We start from the raw sequence: 25,288 nt of genomic DNA, 5'->3' as shown, positions 1-25,288 counted from the left end.
TTTAATTAAGCTTGTGGTCCCTAAATATTACCTCGGTGAAAGATTGGAGACAAGGCTGCAGAGGAAATCTCTCTCATACAAAGAGCGAGGCTGTGTGAAAGCAGTAATGGGTCTAGCAGAAGTTTTCTCCGTTGGATATAAAGTGAGAAAAGATGCCTTAATTGCTAATCCAGAGAAATTTGGAGCAATAGCCGAAATGTGCCCTCCCTGACATGAAGCAGATCTGCAGAGGGCTCTCAGAAAGATGAATCACGGGACAAATTAATTATAGATATGCAGGTGAACCCAAAGACTTGAGGCGCTTTGCAAGGCTCCTCTGGAAAAGGGATTTTTAGCAGAGAAGAAGCTGAAAGAGGCGTTTGAGCAGCTCCGAGCAGTGATTGCTCCTGGGTGACCACACCGGTGCCTGCACAGGGCTGGACGGAAGGAAGGGCAATGGTGGCATCTCCTGGCAGTCGTGGCAGAGCTGTTAGGCGCAGGGACCATGCTGCTCCAAAGGGAAAAGCCGTGCTGCAGCTCTCCATCAGGGGCTTGTGGCAGCAGGGTTCAGGACCTGGGCAGAGGCAGATGCACAGCTGGCTGTGCCACTGCTCAGAAGAGCACAGGGCGATTGCAGGGCTGTGAAACATCCTATACAGCAAGACAGAAGTGCCTTGTCTCTGCTGTTCCCTGCCAAGGAGGGCACAGCATGTCAGGACCCAGGCTAATGGGATAGCAGCACACATCACAGCATGCACACACTGGTTGGGTGCAGCGCCCACCTCTGCTGGGAGTGCTGCGGAAGGAGACTGTGCTTGAGAGGAGGAGGGCAGCAGGGAAGCTCTGGTGGGGAACCTGCTGGAGCACAGGGACATGAGCAACCCATCCCTTTTGGTGGGAAATCAGCCTCTCCGGGGAGCTGACAGTGCAGCCACGGGTGCCTGGCAGCGCTTGCAGCCTGGGGTTGCAGAATGGCGACCCCCAAGTGCCGCGAGCCTGTAGCAGGGTATCAGGGTGCTGATGCTGCAGGCAGGATCCTGCCTCGCTGAGCTGCTCACTCCACAGCAGTGACCAGAGAGGGGAGCAGAGCCGGGCTGGGGTCTTGTTTTCCCATCTTTGCAGCTCTGCCGGCAGAGGGGCCAGGGACGGCCCCAGTGCCCTGAACCGTGTCTGTAAGCACTTGCACAGCCCCGGCTGGGAGGATGCTCGGGGCTGGGGAGGGAAGGGGCGATAAAGCGGAGCAGCATATGTGGTGGAGACGCACGATTTAGCGCAGCCGTCCTTCCTGCGCCGCTGCTGACAGGGTCCTGACCCACAGGGGAAGATGTGCACGGCAGGCACCCATTGTCGGGGAGATCCATGCGGCTGTAAAGACAATTAAACTGCCCTGCACGAATGTGTGCACTCAGTGAGAGGGGAAGTGGTCAGTGTGGCCATGCTCTGGCCCCAGGAACTCACGCAGGGCTCACATGGGGCTGAGTTTATGCCAGTGCAGAGCTGCGAGGCACTTGCACAACCGGACTTTGCTCCTGAACTGGATGGATGCAGCTGGATCGGTGCAGCCCCTCCTGCCCTGCGGCTCCCGGTGCCCTGGAAAAGTGCCCCTTGCTCAGGCAGTTGTGCTGACCCTGTCCCAGCTCACTGGGATGCTGCCACAGTCCTCGTGCTGCCTGACACACAAAGCAGGAAGACAGGATCCAGCTCCCCCAGGGATCTGATGAGCTTTGTGGCTTCATACTTGTTTGGCATAAGCTCAGTGAGATTGCCTGGTGCCGAGCTGTGACTCGGGCAGCATCTTGGCATGGGGAGAGCACCAGAAACCGCCTCCATGAGCTGTGTAAACAGGGATGGCATCCTACAGTCCCGAGCCATAGACATGTGGCAACAGGCACTTTCTCTGCCCTGTCAGGGGTCCCAGCCATTTTCTTAGCTGTTGCAATTGAGTAAAGCAGCTTGTTTCATGGGCTCAGTGGTTTCAACACTGAGCTGCTGCTCCCAGGAGGACAGGGCAGGCAAGAGCCCTTTGTATAAGGGCACAGCAGGAGACTGTCTGCACGGGATGTCCCAGCAGAGGACCTGATTGAAGGTGGCATGCCCCTGCACTGAAGTGCCTCTGGGTGCAGACAGCCCCAGCAGCATCATGCTGAGCCCTGCCCTCATGCACTGACCCAGGGAGGCTGAGAGCCGGAGCTGGGAGGAGCAGGCAAAGGTCTTGATCAAAGATAGGTCACCCTCGTAAACACATCTGAGGCCACCCCACCGCTCCCCTTCCCACGGAGCATCTGCTGGGTAATGTCTTTCAGGTGTCCCACGAGTGCATCTTGGGGAGAGGTTCAAAGGGAGAGGTTCAAAGGGAGAGCGAGGGCTCCACATGCAAGCCCAGGGGTGCAGCCGGGCAGGACAGCAGGGAGCTTGTAGCATCTGGATGGGAAAAAGGGTGATGCTAAACAAGTCCATCCTCTGGGACTGCCACACACAGTCCTCCCCACCCTGTCCCACACTGAGAGGCTGATGTTGAAACCTCTTTTTTTCAGCCCTGACATGGAGGAGTTTGGGTGGAGAAAGAGAAAATGAAAAAAATTTAAATTTTGGGAGGGGTTTTTGGTTTTTCCCTGTTTCACGCCAAGAAACAGCTTCTCATTCCCCATCCCTCCCCCCCAGTTTTGATGAAAGACTCTGAAAACATGCTGTTCGCCCTCTTTCTTACATGTATGAGAGGTGTTGGCCGTTTTATGACCAGTCCCACCCCCCCATTTTACCTCACCCCTTTTATTTGACTGAGTGAGTCACGGGGGCCTATGGAAGCCCTGCCAGAGCCAAGGCGGAAACAGTGCGATGGCGTTATCATCACTTAACGAGTTACCCCACGTCTGCAGGGCTGCAGCGAGCCCGTGCGCTGGCAGAGACATGAGCTACAGGAGGAGATGAAAGAGATTTCATCACCCAGGATGGAAGAGAACATGTTTCACCCCATGTCCACCCCGGCCGCAAAAGCTCAGATGCTGCGACTGGGTTGGCCTGGGGTAAAACACAAGGAAAGAGCCCACAGGCGTATACCCAGCGCTGCCAAGGGCATAACATGGATAACTGGGATGGACCCAGGGTGCTGCTGGCTGCAGCCAGTCCCATGTGGCTGGCACAGACTTGGCTGCTCCAGCATCCCGGGGCAATGGGGCTGATCTCAGAGCAAACACCTGCAGGGCTTGGCAAAGGGAAAACAAAGTGCGGGTTGGAGGGAGAGGGGCTCGGCGGTCACCCGGCCTCCTTATCTCCCGCAACTGTTTGCTCCAAGATTAAGTCAGAGCCTGCAAGATGCAAAAGTCCAAGGAAAACCAGTCTGAGGAAGCCAGGTTGGGATGATCAGGGGCCTCTCCCCCTTCCCACTGGGGAATTACTGAGCACCTCCACCGTGGGCTGGTGTTTAAAGTCCAGGCATTTTGCTGGCATGATTTACGACTCATTATTCTTTGGTGCAAGAGTTGGTTAATGAGCAATGAGGGGTTGGGCAGGGTGCAGGGGGGTGTGAGGAGGGGGCAGGATGGGCGCACCCATGGGAAAAGGGCTTATCTCCCTCAGGCAAACCCTGGCAGATGCCTGGACAGGGGTAGGGCCATCCCAAGCTGCCACCCCAAGCCCAGGGAATGGGAACCTGCACAGCAGTGGTCCCCAAACATGGCCAAAACCAGCCAGGTTATGGCAAAGCCTGGGTGAGAACTAGCTTTGCATAGCTGCTTGTTTCCAGCCAGTCAGCAGTTTCTGCCCAGTGAGGGGCTCTAGCTCCACACCTGGGTGCTGGGGAGCGAGGATGGGATGAAGGTGCTCTCTGCACCCCCCAGCCATGGGGCTTACCCACCTCAGGCTGTCGGGAATGCCCCTGACCTGCCCTTCCCAACTCGGGCACAGTGCAGCATAAACATTAACAGATATAAACCTATAACCAAAACCCTGCTGAAACTAAAGCACTGCTGGGGGAGGGAGGGGAGAGCGAAGGTGAGCAGGGATAGTCTCCTGGCAGTGCCTTGGGAGGGTGCTGGAGGGAAGGGCTCTGCCTGCACACCATTTGCAGTGCCTCGGGGCATTCACCTTGCTTCATGGCTGGAGCATCCCAGAGCCCTGGCAAACCCCAGGGCAGGAGAGGGGCCAGGCAGCCCCTGCCAGACCCGCAGCCCTCTTGCAGGACTGCCTAAAGGACAATAGGGCTCCCCACTACCCTGTGGGTTTGTCTAAGGACATCTCTGAAGCTCTGATTCATGTGTTCCAGCCTGTTGGAGGCAGCCCCAGCTCTGTCCCAGCAGGGTGGCGAGGTGGGGCCAGGCTCCGCAGGCACTCAGGCAGATGGTTTCTGCCTGTTTGAGGCAGAGACAACCATAAATCACTGCCTGTGGAGAGATCTGCAGCCTGGAGCACTCTGCGAAGCCCGGGCTGCCACAATGTGCTGCCCACAGGTCATCGGCTGCGGGCAAAGGGCACTGCCGGGGGTCTTTCTGTTTGCTCTGGGAAGTGGCTCTGCAATAACAGCTCCTGCCCAATGCTCTCCATGTGTGCCTCAGCGCACCCCAGCATCCCACCCGCCAGGGAAACGGGCAGCATAGCTGCGTACACAGCACGGAAGTCATGACAGCCCCAGATCTCCCATCCTGCGCATGGTGGTTGCACAAGCCGGCTGACACTCGTGCTGGGGAGTGCTTCCAGCATGGATGTGGATGCTGTGGGCAGCCCTGCTCTCCCTGTCACAGGAGCCATGCAGCAGCCAGGGGAGAGCTTCCCTACCTGGATAGGATGCTCTCCTGCCTGTGAGGCAGGGCCCATGGGGAGCAATGTGTTTGTAAAGAGGCTGAGCAACGCTCCCATCTTCCCCTTGAAACTGCAGTTTCATTAAAGCCGTATTGAGCTAAAGGTCAGCTCAGAGCTCCCTGCTCGGGCCCCTTGCGAGCTGTCCCTGCAGAAGGACACAGCACCACTGCGAGGGTGCACAGCCCATCTCCTGCATACCCTGTGAGCCAGCGCTCAGGGTGGGACAGGCAGGGCAGCTCCCCGGGCAGTTCCACTGCCAGGGCTGGAGGCACGGCTGCACGGTGTCTCTGGAGCACCCAGGACCAAAGCCAGGGCTGGAAACAAGTCACTATGGGCACCCACATCCCCACCACTGAGACAAGTTACCTGTGCTGGAGGGCTGAGGTCTATCTAGAGGCAAGGCTGGAGATGAGATGCCCACCCCAAGGACAGGAAGGGGTTGAGGGCTCCAGGCTGGGCTTAAATAGAGCCCCAGGCAGGTGTGGGGAGCCCCAGGTGAGGCTGTTCAGGGCCTGAGAGTGCCCCTGGGCTCTGACAAGGGCTTGGCTTAACTCTGTGTCTCCCTGCAGCACCCCCAGCCCTGCAGTAAGGACCAAACGCCCATCTGAGCCACCAGAGTGACAACGATGACACCAGAGCTGCATCCATCCACCCATTCACACTTGTTTCTGCAGGCAGCAAGTGCCTGGTCCTGGAAGGGGGAGTGCCTGGCGAAGCCTGTATCCTGTGTTCCAAGAGAGCTGGAGAAGGCAGCCAGCTCTGCCTCTCCAAATTCCTTCTGTTTTCTCTGGGATACAGATATAGGGAAATGAGAAGAAAGTGTCAGAAAAGGGATGGAGGGTCCAAATCTAATTTAAATCAGTGCATTAGGCTAGGGGCTTATTTAGTCTGGCAAGTGTTGGCTGCAAACAGCTATCTCGGGGAAGGCACTCAGTATGATGTCGGGAAGAGCTACCATTCCTGAGGCCTGGGTGTAATACGCTGTAATTGATATCTGCGAGGAATTAGGAAGGATTTGGAGACAAAATGGCCTTAGATTAGGTTAAACAGCAACATGATCTCAGCTTTGTTTGGAATCTGCTTTCCTAAATGGCTGGGTGCTTCCTCACAGCAGAGGGCCTGGATGGCCACCAGCGACTTTTCCCCCTGTGGCCCCTCACCCAGGCAGCATCAGGACCACTCACCACCCTGGGAGCCCTCCCTAATCCTGCACCCACTGCTCAAGGCATCACCCGCAGTGTCAGGGCTCTGGGAAGGGCTCAGGGCTCATCATGCGGATGCTTCAGCCCTGCTTAGTCCCCTGTCTTAAGTCCCCTCTCACGGGGGATGGAGGAATCCTCTCTTCCTCCCCAGGGATCGGATATCAGGGGAATTAAGCAAGAAATAGGATCCAAATCCTCCAGTTCCTCTCTAAGCTGCCTCTTGCACAATAAGGTGCCTCCAGGTCATTCCATGGATGCAGCGCCTCTTTGCCTGACCTGGCCTGCCCGCAGCCACCATGTCAGCCCTCACCCATGTCCCCACAAGAGCGTGGGCACAGGAGGGTGGCTCTGCTCTGGGGTCAGTGAGCTGGTGATGCTGTTGGGCTCCTTTGTGTTGTTTTGCAATCAAGGGGGTTATGGCCAGCAGAAAGCAGAGGCTGCGGGTCCAGCGGCAGGAAAGGAGGAGCAGGAAGGTGGGTGCTGGGGCTGCTTTGCCCAGAGAAAGCACCACATCTGCCACAGATCCACACCAACCCTGCTGCCCTTCTGGGATTGCTGTGACCCCCTTGGCTGCAGAATTAGCCCCGGGGCAAGAGAAGAAGCATTTCATGCTGGTCCTGCTTGTGCTCCCTGGGGCATCACAACCTCAATTCCTGCCAAATAGGGCTGCAGGACCAATTTCCTCATCTTGCTCTTGCTCATGCCCATGTGCTCTTCCTGCGGCACAGCAGCCCTGCTCCAAGGAGACCAGGACCCAGCTCTCCCTTCCCTTGATGCCGCAGCTCTGCAAGCTTCTTCCTCGCCTCCTCTTCCACAGCAGTGTTTTGCATCCTGCTCTGCACAGGTTGGCCTGGGCTCTCCTTCTCTCTGTCAACATGGTGATGTGCTCAGCCCAGCCCCGATGCTGACAGTGCCCCAGCCTCCAGTCGATAGGTAGAAAACAAATAATGTCAGAAAGATAAACAGAGCAAACACAGCCGCGGCGATTCCCCTGCAGGAAATATTTGCAGAAGGGGCGAGTCCATCCCCACTGCTGTGAGTTGGCGGCCAGGCAGGGTGTGGATGGCGGGGATGGTGGCAGGACACTGCCTGTGCCCGTGGGGTGCTAGCGCTGGGGGTGCAGCATCCACTGCTCCCCGGCACTTCTCCTCTGTGCCTATCAGGGGGCACCCAGTGCTTTCTGCCCTGTAGGCTATGCATTTGCATCAAAGCCTTAGGGCAGGGGTGGCTGGTTGGCACCAGTGGGCCTGTGCAGACCCTGCTTCTCCTCTCTGAGTCACCCCGCACCAGGATGGGTGTCAGGACCTTCGTGTGGCCGCCCACTTCCCCAAGGGGTTCCTGAGAGATGCTCATTCTGCAGCCCTCAATGCAAAGTGGCAAAGCAGGGGGATGCTGGGTTCAGCGATCGCTGAGTTTGTTGAAGTAGAAACCCGGAGTCCAGCTTCCATGTCATCCTTGTGAAGATCCCTGCACACCTCCAAGGGCTTCAGCAGGGAATGACCATGGTATCCCCACAGACAGCATCAAGAGCAGCCGGCCTGGCCGGGAGACGTTCTGCAGTAATCCGGGTGCTTAGCACTGTGATTCATCTTGCCTTGCTCACAACTCTGCGTTTTCCTCCTCTCCTCACATCTGGCCACATGTGGCTGTGACAGCGCTGGCTGCCGCAGCACCCCTGTGCCTGCAGCCCATGTGCGTCCCGCTAATTGGCGGTGATGAATGAGGGAAGGAGCGGAAGCATGGCTTGCATCCCAGAATGGGGCTCTCGGCACGACAGTGACAGATCGGCCTCCTCGGAGCCCCGAACCCAGCAGGGAGCTCAGGCTGGGCTGCTCGCTCAGGCACAGCCTCTGGGGACTTGCAGAGGATGTCCCAGGAGAGCACCGACCTGTCCCATGGCCCTGCCCGGGGCAGACAAGGGATGAATCCAGTCTGCAAGGGCAGGTTGTGGATGCTGCAGGGATGCTTCCCCTGCTCTCTCCCGGGGCTTGTGGGTTGAATCCCTCCATGTATCACCAATGCATCCATCATGCAGAGCTGGTGCAAGCTGGAGGGGCTGCACGGACATCCACAGGGTGAGTCTGCTCCACCACATCCAAGGACCTGTGATGCTGCACCTTTACCCTCCATCCAGATGATGGATAACAAATGGACACTTCCCTTCCTCTGTGCTGACTTGGGCTTTTCTGGAAGATTGGTACCCCCCAGGCATGCTGCAGAAATCAGAGGGTTTGGGAAAACTCCCACAAGGGTGACAGAACACTGGAACAGGCTGCCCAGGGAGGTTGTGGAGTCTCCTTCTCTGGAGACATTCAAAACCCGCCTGGACACATTCCTGTGTAACCTCATCTAGGTGTTCCTGCTCTGGCAGGGGGATTGGACTAGATGATCTTTTGAGGTCCCTTCCAATCTCTAACATACTGTGATACTGTGATACTGTGTGATACAAACCAGCAGTAAATTCTTAATAAAAAAAAAAAAGGATTTGGGAAATCCCATGAAACATTGGACATGTTCCTGAAGTGCAGGCGAAAAATTCCTAGGAAGCACAAAGAAAACCCTTAGAAATTGCCAGAAAAAATTGCTATAAAGGCACTCATCTGAGGAATTCCTAGAAAGCAGTGGAAAAGTCTGAGGAAAGACCTGGACCGAGGGTTTCCAAGATGGGGAAGTTTCTGAGAAGTGCTTGGAGAATTTCGTAGAAAGATCCTAGACTGAGGAATTTCTTGGGAGCCCTGGTGGGATTCTTGAAAGGCATTGGGATGCTCCTGGTCAGGTTGTAGATAGGGAAATACCAGAAAACTCCTGGGAAAGAATGGAAAATTCCTGGGAAGTTTCTAAACAGAGAAAGGTCACTGAAGTCTAGGGCATTCCTTGAGATGTTCCAGGTTGGGGAAGTCCTATGAAGCCCTTGAATGTTCCTGGAATGTTCTAGACACAAATCATTGACAAAGCTGTGAAAAACGCAGAAAGGTTTGTCTGAGGATTTCCTAGGAAGAGATGGAAAATTCCTAAAAGCAGTGGCTCATTGCAAAAAAGGAGCTAGGTGAAGGATTTAAAAGGAACATCCCCTCTCAGATCCATACCTGTAGGGAAAAAACCCTCTAGAAACTCTTGACATGTGGATCCCTAGAAAGCTCCGGAATTTCCCATTAAGTTCCAGGTGAAGGACTCAAACGTGGTGCCCAGCTCAATCCTCTTCGCTCTTCCTCATCCGCAAGAACGCGTGGGACGTGGCTTTCTTGTCTCACGGACCTCGACGTGTTGTTTGATTGCGATGGTCAAACAGACATGGCACATCAAAGGGCTCTGTCGGGAACAGCGGCCGCTTCCAAGAGCCGGGCAAACTGCTGGGCCAGGTTCACTGCCCAGTGTGAGCATCAGCTGGAATCTGATTCTATTTCTGCTCCCTGCTTGTTCTAGGGCTGCTGAGCTGACCCTGGGGAGCCATTGGGGTGGCGAGGAGTCTCGTCTGTGACAAGTCCCACAATTCAATGAAGCCGCTTTGTGGGAAAAGTATTTCTCCTCCTTTGCATGAATGCTGTTGTCTAAGGATCACGTTGTCAATTCTTCCATTCACTCTTATGTCAACCTCTATGATTTTACGTTAGTTCTCTCTTCATTCTCTTTTCCAGGCTGTGGGGTCCTGGTCCATTTTGGCTCTCTCTGTATGGGTGCTATCCCAAGCCTTTGATCAGTGTTGCGATGCTTTTCTGCACCATCTCTTCTTTTTATGGCGTGGGTCAGTTGGAGCCGAGCTGCCGGAGCTCCGCAGCTCCAGATGAAGGAAAAATGACATTTTCTCTTTTGTTCTCTCCTCTGGCTCTAAGAGTCCTTAATAGTCCACTTGCCTTTTTTGACTCTAACTAATCGTTGAAAGGATGCCTTCAAAGAGCTCTCTGCAATGTCTCCGAGATCTCTTTACAGACCAGTAATTGCTGATACAGAGCCTGTCGATCTGTGTGTACAGTGGGGGTAATGCTTTTCATGTTCATTACTTTGCAATTACAAATAGAGAAGTTCATCTGCTATTTCATTGCTCTGTTCCACACGATTGTTACACTTCCCTGCAATCCTTCAGCCTCAGAATTCAGGTTTGGCTGCCTGAATAATTTGGTGCCATGTACAAGCAGCACTGATCCGGTGCACTCTGCCCTTGCCTGGATCATTCCTTGGAGAGGATCATTAGAGGTCCTTGGCCAGATCCCTGTGGGACCTTGATGAAAGTCCTCTCCACTGCAGAAACAGGCTCTTCACACCGAATCCTTGCCTGCTGTCTTTAGCCAGTGATTCATCTGCATTTAACCCGGGGCAGCTCTCTTCCCTCACCAGCCTCTGCTGAGTGACCTTGTGGAAAGATTTCAGAAAACTCAACTATTGCACAGCAACCTCTCTGCTCAAAACGTCTTCCAAGAGCTGAGCTTAATTACTGTAATTGCACTTGCATTACAGCACGGCTGGGTTTGGACAGACCTGTCCCGTGCTGGCGAGCTGCCGTGGGGCAGCCAGGCTCAGGCAGGGACCACCGCACCCAGAGCAGAGCTGTTTGGGGATGCTCCATCCCTGCCATCACTCTGGGTTTCCCCCTCTTTCCTCCCAGAGCATCTAAAGCTGGAGGCTTTGCAGGCTTTTCATCCCAAGCAGTGCATGAGCTAAGTGGCCTGGAAATACATGGGATGGGTGCTGTGCTCCCCAGGGCTCTGCTGCTATGCAGATTCAGCCCAAAGAGGAGCTGGGCTGGCCCGGATGCTCCTTCTTTAACAGCTTTCAGGAACAGCAGGACAAGAATAGCAGAAGGTAGAGGGGGCTTTTGGAAAAGCTCCTTGGCCTTGGGAAAAGCTCCTGAGATGCTTCCCCTGCTGTCGATGGTAACTGCTCCTTTGGCCAACACCCTGCTGAGGTGAGGCCGCTGGGAGGAAAGGGGTGGCCAAAAGGCCTTTTTTTTCCCATTTTTCTCTCTTCTTGAGTGAGGGGCTTGACAGGAATTGGGATAAAGCAAGCAGAGGAGTCCTTGGGGCGGGATGGGCAGCGGTTCTGCAGAGCTGGCAGAATTTGCTGAGGTTGGCGCTGCTGTGGACAGGCAGGATTAAGCGTGGGATAGTTAGCTGGGCTTTCCCAGCACCCATAGGATGTTAGTTTTCAGACTTCATCAATAAGACTCTTCTCCTGTAGCTCCCAAAGATGTTTATGAAAGAGATACAGGAAGGGAGGAAGATCAAACCTGCTTTAGCGAGGCCTTTCTGGCTTTATCTGTGGTTTATGAGGTGACCAGACCTTGGCGGCTCTGTTTTAACTTGTTTTGATCTGGCTGTGCTTTATGACTATCATTCTGAAATGTTTTGACAGGAGCGAGCCTCACCCGTCTGGGCTCCTCCGCAGGAGCTGCATCTCCCCTCTTCAGGGCCATGCTCCCTGGGGAAGTGCTCCAACAGCCCGGCTTTTCCCTAAAGAGAAGGCCAAACTCAGAGGAGGTCACAGGAGGAATGGTGCCAGCCCTGGTGATGCTTCAGCAGGGGGACTTGATGGTTTGCCTCCTCCCTTGGGCAGAAGAGCCGAGGGGGCACCAGGCTTGTACCATTTAGGTCTGTTTAGCTTTTCTCTTCCTTCGCACTGGCAGTGCGGTGACTGCGGTTAACTGCATTGAGTGATGTGGGGATGGTGCCAAAGGGATTTGGGTGTCCTGGGTGCCATAGCTATGTGTTGGGAGTGAGCCTACTGCGGGCACTGGGGACACTGAGGACAGGCTGGTGCTCACCTGGCCCCTCTGCCCTGAGGCTTCTCTGCCAGAAGTGAATTTGCCTGCTCTAACCCAAGTGTTTAGCAGCTTCTGTGGTGCTTTTGTTAGTGGTGCTTTATTAACTTCCAGCAACGGTTTTCCAATGGGTATTTGGGCTTTCTGGTTGGTTTTGGATTGGGTTAGGGTTTTTTTTCCCAAAATTGTCTCTTGTTTGCACACATCTCATACTTTCTTTTCCAGTTTCCACCTGCAAACCACATTTCCAGGAGGAAAAACCCTGTGTGTTTTCCTGGAAAACTTCAATAAGTCGTTCTTATTGTTATGTAATTCTTTTGGGGACAATACTCAAAGATGGCATCAGAGCTGTTGGCTGGTTCTGGAGCAAAGTCAGATTCACCCATGAGCAGGGCTGCTTATCGCAGCACCTTGGATGCTGGATGCAGGCAGGTGGGAACAGTGTGGGGCGGCGAAGACAAGCTGTGGAAGGAAAGGAGCCTGAACCAGCATCCTCTGAAGAAGCCAGGGGGGCCAAGGGAGGGCTGCAGGTACCATGGGGAGGACAGGGTCCAGCCCCGGGCGCTTGGCACCACTGCCTGGCTGATCCTGCCCAGGAGAGCACAGCTGTTACTAGAAAGCTGGCATTGGCTTATCCGGATCAAGTACCTGCTCCCTGGTAATTAAGGATGTGTTGACATTAAAAGCCCTGTATCTCTATTTAGTTTAAGCATGCTTATGGACTAAAACCGCCCTGCTTTGTTATTAGCTTTGCGGAGCGGCGTGTGCGCCGGGTGATTAGAAGATGAGTGTAAAATTGTCTCCTGCTAATTTATGCAGATTTCCTCCCCTCTTTCCATGCGCTGCTGCCCGCTCCCCTCCTGGCCATGCCCGATGCCCACACGTGGCAGTGCCCCTCTCTCTGGTGTCAAAAGAGCCATGACATGGGATTTGGGGTGACCTTTCTCATCGGCAGCGCCTGTTGCAGCCGGCAGCCCTGCTGCTGGGTGCTGCGTGTGGCTGCAGTGGGGCGGTTAGCCGCATCCCTGCATGAGGAGAGGTGGAGGGAAGATCTTCAGGCAGCGAGCTGCGGCTGCCGTTTACATCTCAGTGGGTGTTTTCTTCATTAAAATGCTGTGGGAAAAGGTTACCTCTCCTGCCTTGGTGTTTATTACTGCTGAGATGGAAGCAGGAGCCCTTTGTCAGAGAGAATGTAAAGTAGTTTTGGCTGAAAGGGCTTTTGCTTGTGCCAGGGAGGGCACTTGGGCATCTGGCTGTGTCTGTAGTGGCTGTCCATGGTGGTACAAAGGCTTCAATCCCCCCTTGGGAGAGGAAGGATGGGGCAGAGGACCCCTTCAGCCCCACACCCTGACCCCTCCTGGGTGGCAGAGCCAGGTCCCTGCCTGCTGCCCGGGGCCCTGCACTGCTTCACCCTTTCTGGAGGTTTGACTTTGGGGCGGTCTGGATTTAAGTGAGCTGCCCCTTAGGCAAAGCTGAATGTCTTTTTTTATTGCTGTAGCCCTGTTTGTGTCTGTAATTTGCTGCTCTGAGCCAGACTCTCCGAGAAGCCCTTCTGCCCCCACTATCTTTCTCTGTGTTGCTTCCCCGGTGGTGGCTGCAGGTAGGGTAGTGCCAGTAATTATAATCCCTTCACAGGTACAGTTGCTTTTGGTCTGTTGCTTCCCTGGGAAAGAAAACTCATATCTCTCTCTCAATTTTGCTTTAAGCACCATTTATGGGAGGAGCAGCACCTTCTGGTGAAGGGGTGCATGGGCAGGATGCTGTGGCTGTGCCCCCCCAGACCCTCACCCTCCAAGCAAAGGCTTGGGGGGCACCTCACAGGGCTGGGGGCAGCAGGGACCTCCTGTGGCCGATGGCACGGGGCATCACACGGGCACCCAGCCACCCCCTGCCCTCCTTCTGCCTTCCAGGCAGGGCTTATCTGGGCTGGACACGCTTTGGAGGCACTGCTGAAATTGATGCTGCTCACTGAACTCGTTAATTGCTTTTAGTTGTAGACTTATTAAGAAACAAGATTTAAATAACGTTGGAGGGGGGGAGAGATATAAATGAGCTGAAGGAGGGAGCAGAGAACCTTCCTGTAGTGCCGGGATGAGTCTTAGCAGCAGCAGGGCTACAGCGAGGAGTCGTCAGCAAAGGCTCAGCGTGCCGCAGGTTTCCTCTTTTGCCTCCAAATCTGCTTCACGTTTAAGCAAATCCTCTGACGATTGCCCATGAATAGTCACGCAAGAACTGCCTGTGCTTGCGAGCTGCCTGTGCTTCAGCTTCAGTATCCCCCAAAATGAGCTTGCTGGCAGAAAGTAGATGAGAAAAAGACAAGATTTTCCTTGAATATTCCTTATTATTCGCTGAAGACTTGTAGACACTCGTTAGTGCTTGCGCTGAAGATCTGATAGGAAGAGCAGCCCTTGCCCAATTATGGAGTGGAAACGGTTTGGGGGGGTTCGCAGCCAAGTGGAGACAGCTCCTGTGATTGGAACGGCAGAGCTGTGGTGGGAAACGCCAGGACTGCCCTCGCGCTGCTCTTGGCAGATCCAGCCTTCTTGTGTGCACGTGGGTGCCTAAATCTGAGGGAAAAAACCCCATCGTGATGATCCGGGGGAACTCCAAGTGCAGAAAGAAGCCAAAATCCTGAGGAAAAACTCCCCTTGATCACAACTTTGCTCAGAAAACAGATGAATTAAGGGTGCGCCTAGAGTGATGGAGGCAGATCACAGGATTCATCCTAAGCAAACATGCTGAAAAGGGCATTAGATGGAGGACTCGTTATTTGCTTCTCCAGCGCGCTAATTGGCGTGGTTTTGGGGAGGATGGTGCTGTGAAACCTGGCACAAGCCAATCGCTCTTTGCATAGTGAACAGTTGTGTTTGGGTGATGGGTGCTCTCCAGCGAGAGAACAGATTCACTCAGGTCTTGAAATTCCGCCCCAGATTGTCTCTCCCAGCAGAAAGGCACTTGGTAGAAAAGACATGCTCCCCACCGAGGTTTCTAGAAGCTGCTCTGGGGCTGGATGTCAATATTGCAAGTACCAAACGAACACATTTCAGCCGTACAGGCTGTCCCATCATTGTTGCATGCTTGATAAATGCAGGGAACTCCATACCATTGGTGAACATGCAGGGAGAAAACGGCTTGAAGGGGAGGAAAATGGGAAAGAAATGGGAGAAGAATGGGATGCTCACAGGGCTGGAGCTCCTGCACCCTCGGTGTCTCTTCCATTTGGGAACCAAATGCTCTGCGCATGGGGTCCCCTTCCCCTCTGCTGAACCAGAAACTGCCCAGCCTGACCCCAGAACTGTTGTTGCCCATGCTTGAAGCTGTGCAAAACTGACAGCAACAAGGAGATGAGATCCCTCAAGGAAAAAACCCTGCTATTTCTAAGATTATCTTTGCTCTTCCAGCAGCACCCCAGGAAAATTCTCTCTACCCCTGGACCTGGTGCAGCGGCCAGTGGAGCAGATGCATTCCGCATGGCAGTCCAGCAGCTCCCAGTGTGTTGCAAGGCTGGATAAGGGAAGAACTGTGGTGAGAGGGGATCCCAGCGCCTGCAGGGTGATGGGGTAGAGGGTGCAGTGCCAGCAGGGTGCTGGTTATGGGAACCGCTGCCAGGGGCTGAAGGGAAGGGGCTGCTCTGAGCAGGGCATGTACATGGCAGGTACCGTGGATGCAGCTCGTTAAACGACTGGCTGGAGGCGAGACAGATCGCTTGATAAAGATGTAAAGAGAAATAGAGGGTAAATACAGTAATCTCCAGAACTTCCCACCAGGGTGTTAGCATTGAGGTTGTAAATACACTGAAATCAAAGACTCATAAAACATGCAAATTGCTCTGTGTGTGTTTGTCTGTCTCCTTCCCATGTCTTTGCCCCTCACCCCCTTCCTCTGAATTCCTATCTTTCTATCTCTCTTCTTTCCGTGATCTCTGCTCTGCTCCTGATGAGCCTGTTAGGGCGAGGGAGGGAGCCTTTAAAAGACATTTTTGTGGTTCTGGGCAGCGAGTCAAAAAAAATCTGCTTTTTTGGTTTCTTTTCCCCATCACCCTGCCCCCTCCCCGTTCCAGACCCAGGGACACGTCACCCAATCCTACACGGCCATCAAAATAAACATTAATTAAGATATTTTCAGTGATGTTCACTGTCACAAATTACCAGCCCCACAAAAGAAACGCTGCTGTGCAACTACTCATGATGTCAGTTTATCCCTTTTGTGATCACTAAGATAAAGCGTCATTTCTCTGCTTTCCTCTCCTGCCTTTTGCCCTGCTCTGCTCCACGCTGGGAACCAGCATCTAAACGTGGCTCAAAAGCAACATCGCTGCCAAAGGCTCCCCGGGCTGCATCAGCAAAACCTGCGGCGGGCATGGAGCAATGGTCCCAGCAGGCAGCATGACACCATGATCTGCCTCAACAGGAGGATTTTATAGCCTTCGTGCCCTGGGAAAACTGGGGTCCCTTCCCAATGCCCCAGGTGGGTAGGGATGAGCTGTGAGGTGGAGGAGTGTCAGGGTGTGGGGATGCAGGGATGCAGGGCTGCTAGGATGCAAGGATGCAGGGGTGCAGGGACATAGGGATGCAGGGATGCAAGGGTGCAGGGTACTGGAGCTCCTGGCGCGGGGCAGTGGAGAGGTGCTGGCAGGGCTGTGCAGCCTCATGGGGAGGCAGCGTGGGCCGCTCAGCACAGGCTGGCTGCCAGGGAGCCAGAGCTGGCAGGGCAAGGTGGGGAAGCAGGAAAGGGAGCCCCGCTCCTCCTCCCCTCGGGGAGAGCTGTGGCTCTCGGCGGGAGGGTTGTGAGTACACACAGACTCTCTGGAGCCTCCCATGTAAATCCTGGCAGGACCCAGCCAGCTCTTAGCTCATTCACGTGAGATCACCGTCGTGTTCGGGGCACTTGCACGGGTAGGTACGTGCTGGGATTTCTGCAGGGACCCTGCCCTGGGCGGCTGCAGATGAGTTGGGAGCTGGGAGAGCGCAGCCTATCCAGGCGCTCTCCCTCCAGGACCCGCCTGCAGCAGCATCACGACTATGAGGCCGTGTACTGCCGTCCCCGGACTCTTCCAGCCAGCTGGCTGAAACCCACTGTCACGCTGAGACACAGGCTCTGACACTGGGGACAGCAGATCTGATGCCGAAGATGGCAGGTCTGACTCTGGGGTCAGTAGATCTGACCCTAATGACAGCGATGCTTTTATGTGCTGCCCTAGCCAAGGGGCAGGAGCTGTGGCAAGCAGGAGAGCAGCCCTGGGCACCTCCACCAGCAGCAGCGTGCCCTGGCACAACACGGTGTGAAGCATGGCCTCAGGGCTGCTGGCAGCTTCCCCTCGGGTAGAATATGGCCTGAGGTCACCTTCTGTTCTTCTGCCACCCTCAATCATTTTTCCTTTGGTGTTAAAACCTTGTGGGATATTTGCATGCAGTCGTGACTTCCCCTAGCCACTACCGGTCCAAAGAAAACAGATCCATGTGTTTTAAAATCTCGGCTTACATACCATTCCTCCAGCTTCTGCTCCTTTTGGGGGCTTTTCCTTCTTTTGGTGGATCAGTGACCTGAAAATGCACTTTATGTTTTCCCTGGGAGAGGTAGATGAGAAGAGCTCTGGCATAGCTGCATATTAAACCCGACCTGCCGTCCCCAGCAGCCTTTGCTGAGCTGCTGGCTGCCGCTCTCCCCCTCCGACCAGTTTTTAATCGCTCGCCCCAGATAGATCCAATTAGATCTCCCCCAACAACAAAATCGTTAAGTTTCCTGTGTGCATTTCTAACCATTTAGGTCCCTTTCATGTTTCTCTGACTGTGGAAGTATGCACAGCCCTGCACATCGGGGTATCCGCTGGAATTTCATCGACAAGCTGCTTATCTTCTCTGCCAGGTCATTAACGTGCTGTTTATGCGTTCTGCCAGGTCATTAAGGAAGATGTTAACGAATGACCTCCGCAGTACCCCCTTGGATACTCCTGACTCCACCTCTTCCAGCAAGCTCTGCACGAGTGGGTAGATTGCTACCTACCTTATTTATATCTATATGCATGGTTATATATTCCCGCCATATTGCTATTGGGATAGATTACCGTGCAGTTTAGGGCTGTCCAAGCTCCAGCCAATTTGAGTAATTTTCATTATGTTTTCTACAGTATTGTTCAAAGAGCTAAAAATAGCTCCCTACCACTTCTCACCCATTGCCATTACTCGTTAGAAGAGCAAGGTGAACTACTCCTGGTGAGGATTTTTAGCTTGGCTTTCGGTAACTTCTGGATGCTCAGGACCTTTCTCCCCTATTCCCTTCGCTTTAGGGTGATGTCAGCTGCTTAGGGCAGCCCACGAGCTCTGCTCCTCTGCTCTCCCCCTTGTCCAGAGCACAGCCAAAGAAAGGAATTTGCTCCTGGTGTGGTGAGATGGGGGAATGATTTGTCCTGCTCTCAAGCAGCCCACAGCTGCCGCCTCCTTTGCCTCCGCTCGCCCCTCACAGAAGGCAAAGCCCTGAGTTCAGCCTCTCTCACCCATTTCTGAGGCCTCATTAATTTAAGCCAATATTCTTTCCTCCCCAGAGGTCCTGATGAAAGAGAGCAGCTCCATTGAAGATGCTTAAGCATTAAGCCTGTACTCAAGTTCCATTAAAGCGCCTGATTAAAGCAGTGAGTGGCTGGGCTCAGGACAATGCTAAGTGCTTTCCTGCATCAGGTTCCCTGACTTCCCAGTGCCTGCGGCTGCACACCCAGCTCCTGCTTTCTGCTGCTCTTCTTCCCCCAGCTCCTGGCCAGACCCTTCCTCATTCACCTTTAACACGTTCTTTTTTGTGCATGGAATTTTTTCATCCTTTTTGCTTTAAACCTGCAATCCATGAGTGATAAAAATCTTATTCCCTGCCTGTGTTTGTTTCTTTTTCTTTTCAGGCAATTGTAGCTTACAACACCTTAATTATCGCGTCTCTGAAAACTGGTTAAAGATTTTAATACTTCCTTCCCCGGACCATTATGCAGTAGACTTCTCAGCCCCATAAAATGTGCCTTCTGGAAGCCGAGCACCTCTGCTGCTGCAGTTCCGTGCTCATTCCTTGCCCTGATGGTTCAAGTGCCTCCGGCTCCCCCCTTGCCTCTGCCCTGGCCCTCCTAGCAGGCTAGGCAGGTGGGAAGCGTCAGAGAGGCAGCCGGAGCAGATTTTCAGTTAGAATACAGGCTTTTTAATCTAAAGCACATTACACAGCTAGTGAGTATGTTGCATCATTTTAATCAGCCAGGACATCTGCAGAAGGTGCAAGTTTCCAGGAGCCGGAGTGCAAGAATGATGGTATAAATCACGGTGAAGGCAAATCCTTGACATCACCTTCATTTCTGAATTTGATCCTCTGATTTAGCAGCGCAACGCTGGCTTTCTGGCACCCGTTTTGCCTGGCTGTTTGCTATTTAATAGCTACAAGGCTTGTCAGACATCTCCACGCATCCGATGTCCTGGCGTTTCAAAAACCCCTGTGCTGGGTTTTCAAAGACGGTTGGATTAATCATGGATTTTGGCTGCAGACGTGCAGGGCTGTCTCACTGGAAGGGTTCTGCTCTGGGAGAGCTGCTGAGCCTCCCTGCAAAGCCATTTGGGACACACGTGCTGTGTGAGCTCAGCCCGGTGAGATCTCATCCCTTTCATCCCAGAAAACAGACAGGGGGAAAAATCTACCAGGTCCCACAGTGGCCATGCCTGTGGGATGAGTGAAGTTTAATCCCCACCGACTTTTATTTAGGTGAGTTTTAAATAACTCAAACGCTTCCCTGGGGGAACCATCCCACAGCCCAACAGATTTCAGCACTAAGCAGTTTTTCCTGGTGTTCAGCCTAAATTTTCTTTCGCTCTGTTTTAGCCCATTACTCCTGCACTGTAAAATTTCTCAGGTAATTTAAATCTGAAGTGGCTGAGGAATACGTTTTGCGATGCAGATCATCATTTGATGAGAGTGTGACGGTGCACGGTAAGAAACTGCAAGGTACAGCTGCTCAGGAGGTGATGGCAGTGACGCTGAGCTGACGGGGAACTGTAAATTGGGGGTGATGCTGGCTTTTACCAAAGGGCGTATGATAACTTCTGTTTCACCTTGTCCCTTGAGAATCAAGCGAGTGGGGGTGAATTCCCCGGATCACTCCCCCAAATGGCCTTATCATTTTAAATGAGCTTTTGAGGGAGGTGGAAGAGGGAAGAAATGGAACCTAAGAGGCCAGTGTGCACATGTGCTGATGGTGTAGGAAGGGACAGTGCGACCTAGAGGCAGGAAAGCTCTAAGTTGTCCATGCACGTGGCCCAAGGCATCTCCTGAGCCCCTAAAATTCGAACAATGCAGGAATTAAGTGATGCCCTTTCTTTTCTCACAGGTTCCTCTCCAGTTGCAGACAAGGACTCTGGGAGAGTGTCTGCATCCTTCCAGGAAAGGGAGCTCGGTGCAGCATCACTCTCCTGAGTGTTGGGGGGAGAGCCTTTCTGGGAGCTTAGTTCATGAAACTCATGACACCCGCAGCCATTCACACTCTCCATTCACACTCCCCATTCATGCTCTCCATTCACTCACTTTCAGTGCACTGTCTATGCACACTCTCCATGCATGCTTCTCTGCCTCTCTATGGACAGGCCTAGGTGAGACTGTACCTGTGGACTCTGCAGCGTGTGGGGATGACCATACCAAAGGGAAGGGAGCCATGAATCCCCATGGCTTGCTGGGCTGACAGGCAGGCATGGGGAGGGCCACAGCCTCTTAGTATTTGCCTCCTGCATCCAGCTCCCTGTGGAAGCATGAAGGTCACCCATAAAGCCTGGGATTTTTGGAGAAGTTCAAGGTGTCATTGCCCCCTGCACCCGCCCTACCACTGCTCAGAGATGCTTGTCTTGGCTCTCCAGGATAACAATCCCTGCTGCTGGTGGTGCAACCAAGGCTGGGAACCACTTCCCAAACTGCCTGAGGAAGTGCCCTGGTTTGGCACTACCTATCTGCTTACTGGAGCTGGGTGGGAAAAGCAGGACTTTGTCCCTGTCTTCACTGGGTGGGTGTTCCCAGCTGTAGGGGCAGCACAGGGAAGGGTTGGGAAAGGGTTTTCCCGTTCTCCGAGACAGATGCCCACGTCTCAGAGGTGCTCCACTGCCAGGAGTAATTCCTCTCCCCATGTGCCTTCCCCACCTTGTGTGTGTTTGGGTTGGTGTCTGCTGAGACATTCCTGCGAGGGCTGAGGCCATGGACCCAGCATGTGGCAATCCCTGACACGCTGGCTGTGGCTGTGCCACTGGAACCCATAGCCAGATGGCAGCGGGTGGTCTTTGGGTACTCACCAGTGGCTCTGCATACCTGGCATGCTGGAAACCCTCATCCTGTCGGCAGCAAGCTGAGGTGCTGAGGTGAGGGGCAGCGATCCCAGAGCGATGCCAGAGTGCTCCTGCCTTCATCTCCCCCTGTCCCCTGGGGACCTGGGAACAGGACAGCATCGTTCTTCTGTATTCCCAGGCTCTGGATCCCCACCTGAGCCTGTGCTGGGAGAGCCGTCATCGCCATGGCAACTGATCATGATGTCATCGGTAGAGATGATGGAGCAGGGATGGTGAGAATGGGCAGGCAGCAGGCAGGGCAGGCAGCACTTCCCTTGCCCCAGCCATGCGGGTTGCTTTCTCAATCCCCCCCTCCAAAACCTGACCATAGTTTTCTTTCTCTGGTTGTTTTTTCTCCTTCCTCAAGTATTTTCATGGCTTTTGAATCAGGGCATCCTCAGATGAGCACAAGGCCCAGCTGCCTGTGCTCCACACATAGAATCATAGAATGGTTTGGGTTGGAAAGCACCTTAACATCATCCAGTTCCAACCCCCCTACCATGGGCAGGGACACCTCACACCAGACCATGTCGCCCAAGACTCTGTCCAGCCTGGCCTTGAACACTGCCAGGGATGGAGCATTCACAACTTCTTTGGTGCCTCATCAGCCTCACAGTAAAGAACTTCCTTATATGTGACCTGAACTTCCCCTGTTTCAGTTTGAACCCATCACCCCTTGTCCTGTCGCGACAGTCTCTGATGAAAAGTCCCTCATCGAGGTTTTTGAGTGAAATACAGAACCTTCACAAATCACCAATGCAGGGTGCCAGAGGAGAAATAGGGATATCAGTGAAGGAAGAGCCAAGGGAGACAAATGTGCCTCAGGGTGCCACAAAACCAGGGAGTTCGGAATGCCTTTAGTTGAAAGTGAAGTGCCCCCAGTGGGGTTTGTCTCCATTTTTGAACTAGAAAGTGAACTGACCTGATTTAAAAAATAAATTTCTTAATAAAAAGCAAACTGACTCCAGAGTGGGGATATTTATGGTGAAAATTTTCATAATAGAAACTGAACTGACTCCGAAGGGTTTTTAAAAATTCATCTAATAGAAAGTGAACTGACTCGAGCTGTACCTTAGATTTCCTTCATAGAAGAAAACTGATGCTGGAGGTTTTCTGCTTATTTTTGCAATAGAAAGTGAAGTGATTCCACAGTTGTTTATTTTTAAATGTTCTTAATACAAATAAAACGGACTCCAAAGTTTGTTTGTTGTTATTATTATTGTAACATAAAGCAAACTGAGTGAGCTTTGTATTTTGCTTTTTGCTTTCTGAATGAAAACTGAACTGACTCTGGAGTTGGTTGGTTGCTTAATTTTACAAACGATTCCTTCTTTTAATTTTCTCAATAAAACTGGAATTACCTGCAGAGGGGGTTAAAAAGTATTTTTTTGTAATTAAAAGTGAACTGACTCCAGAGGTTTTAAAAATATTTTCTCAACAGAAAGTGAACTGGTTCGGGGAGTGAATTCAGGAAACGAACTGATTTTGGGGAGGCTTTTTGGAATGACGGGTTTATGATGATTGTGGAGTTTGTTTTCTTTCTTTCTTTCTTTTTCTCCCCAACCCCTCCAAGCTTAAAAAACCCCCAACCTTCCCCTAATTAAAAAAAGAAAAAAAAAAGGGAAAAACTCAATAACCTCCAAAAGCCTTCAAAAAAACCCAAAAAACCTCAAAAACTTCAAAACCAAAACCCCCTAAAGCCCCCAAAATTCAAATAAACTTCAACAAAACAAAACTAGAAAACATTCAGAAAACCCTTATAAAAACCTCCAAAACCTTAAAAAGACCCCCAAAACTTCAACAAAACTGCAAAAAACATTAAAAAAATATTAAAAATCTTCAAAAAATCTCCCAAACCTCCAACAATCTTTAGAAAAAAAAATCCCAGCTCCCCCAGGATTTAAATAAACTGCCCCGGAAGGCGGATTCTGCAGCATCTAAGGGTAAACCACCCTCACCCGGAGCCGCTCCGCGCCCGGACCCTACCGGCCTCTCCCCTCCGGTCGCTCCGCTCCCTCCCACGGTTCCCAGGCGGGGCCGAGGCCACAGGCGCCCGCTGGGGGGCGCTGTTGGACCGCGGCTGAATGTTCGGGGCGGGGGGGAGGCGGCGGGGCTGTGCCGTCGGGGCGGGGGTGAGCCGTCGGGGCGAGGGGGCCCCGTGCCCACAGCGGCCTGCCCGCACCGCCGTGCCCCCATCGCCTCCCACCTCACCCGGTCACCGCTTCGTGAGGGCAGGGGATAAAGCGGGGGGGGGGGTGTATGTGTTAAAAAGTGGTACGCGCGCCCTTTAAGAGGCAGGAGTGGGCGTGTCCCCGCCCCGCAAGGCCCCCCCCCGCGCCACTCAGCGATTGGCCGCTCCGCTTAGGGCTGCCCGTCCTGTTGCCTGCGCGGAGGAGTAGAGCGCTCGTCGCGGCGGGCGGCGCCGCTGTGCGGGAGGAGACGGCGGCGGCGGCGGCGGGGCGGGAGACGGAGGAGGGCGGCGGGGAAGCGGCATGGGCGCCTGACGCCCGTCCCGTCCCGCCGCCGAGGGACGATGGCGCGGCCCTGCGGCGGGCGGTGGCTGCTGGGCGTCCTCCTCGCCCTGTGCCGCTTGGCCGCGCCGCTCGCCAAGAGCCTGGAACCGGTCTCCTGGAGCTCCGGTAACCCCAAGTACGTGCAGCGGAGGGGCGCGGGGGAACGGGGGGGGAGAACCCGCCTCGGACCCCCTGGCGAAAAAAAAATTATTACCAAAAACCGGGAGAATTTGACGCGCGCACAAAAAAATTTAACCAAAACCGCAAGATTTTTAAGGAAAAAGATCCCTCCCGTGAAGCGGAGCGGGCAGCGAGGAGCGGCTGGAGGCTGCGGTCGACGGACGGAGAGGAGCGACCCCCGGTTGGAGTACGGACCCCTCGGCGAGCCCCGGCTGGCGGGGCCCCGGCGGGCTCCCACCTTCTTTTGTGCTTTATAAAATACTTTGATTTTTTCTTTTTACTAGTTTTTAACAATTCTGTTGGTTTTTAGAGCTTTTCTTACCTTTCAGTCTTTTTCGTAATTTTTCAAAACGCGTTTTTATTTTTTCGGGTTTTACAATTTTTCGTGTGTTTTTTTTTTTTTTTTTCTTTTTCTCCACCTTTACGCTGTTTTTTCCCCGGGATTTAGGACAGGCTCCGCCGCCCCCCAACCCGCCCGCTCCCCGGAGGGGGCCGGGGGGCCGCCACCGCCCCGGATCGCCGCCGCTAGAGCTGGATTTACTGCCTATACTTTGTATTGGTTTTGATGGGTTTTCCCTTTTCTAAGCGGGAGGGGGGGCGGCGGTGGGACCCCCGGTCCGGCGGGGAGAGCTGGGCCCGAACAAAGCCGGCGGTGGGGTGCGGACGTTCCCCCCCTCCCCAGCCTTGCCGTATGTACAGCTGAATTACTTAGATGTGTGTTTATTATAGATACGTGGTTGTTATATATATATGTATGGGGGGTGTGTGTACGTGCGTCTGCCCCGGCTGAGGAGCTGGAACAATGCGAGGGGGCTTTTCCAGCTCGCCGGGATGAAGGTGCCAGGGTGGTGGTTTTGGTTGCCCTCTTGCTGGGCTGTATCTTGTAGATCACGGAGTGTTTGTTTATCTTAGCCCCTTCTCGGTTTGAAAGAAAATAATCCTGCCTTTAGGTTGAGGTTGGGTTTTTTCCCACCGCCACATTTGTCCAAAAACAAGAGTTTTTGGGGGTTGTAGAGAACCGAAATAATTTGGACAACCGCCCTGCTTGGACACTTGTATTCCAACCAAACCTTTATTTCATTGTGTATGGGGGAAGCAACTTCGCAGGCAGACGCTGTGGAGGTGCAGCTTAGTGCTGGGATGATCCGTGAGAGCTCCCACGAGCTGATCCTCCTGCGTGGCATGGTTTTCCTTCCTAATTCCTTTGGCGATGGGAGCAGAATGAGCCTTGACCCTTGGGAGCTGCTATGCTGGGTTTGTGAGTCTGTGATGCTGGCGACAGGAGGCCAGTTGTTTCCAGAAAATACCTTTTATTGTTGAAGAAAGGGCAGCTGGAGGTAGAAACCTCTTTGGCTCAGCGGTGTTGGGGGATGCCAAGTCACCCCAGTGCTCTTCGTTAGCATTGGCTTTATTAAATGGCTAAGTCTGGGGCAGCTGGGGGGTGATGAGTGGCCATGGTGGTCGATGGCACGATGGTGGGTTCCCACCACCCTCCCCATCTGCTGGGGGCTGTGCTGGGCTCGTCTCTGGGTTTCCCCCCAG

The 25,288-nt window shown here is 53.6% G+C and overlaps 1 protein-coding gene across 1 annotated transcript in view; it reads left to right on the top strand.

Annotated features, from left to right (window-relative positions):
* Nucleotides 1–23,435: 23,435 nt before the first annotated feature.
* The window catches only part of EFNB1 (ephrin B1), a 50,475-nt gene continuing 48,622 nt past the window's right edge, over nt 23,436–25,288 (top strand). Inside the window, exon 1 of the mRNA XM_080625152.1 lies at nt 23,436–23,702. Within this exon, the coding sequence (XP_080481278.1) occupies nt 23,587–23,702 (116 nt within the window). The 5' untranslated portion in view covers nt 23,436–23,586. The remainder of the gene's footprint in view (nt 23,703–25,288) is intronic.

The sequence above is a fragment of the Psittacula echo genome (genome assembly GCF_963264785.1).
Source record: "Psittacula echo genome assembly, chromosome: 8".
Lineage (NCBI taxonomy): Eukaryota > Metazoa > Chordata > Aves > Psittaciformes > Psittacidae > Psittacula > Psittacula echo.
Note: the sequence above shows the minus strand (reverse complement) of the source record. Positions and strands in the feature narration are given on the sequence as shown.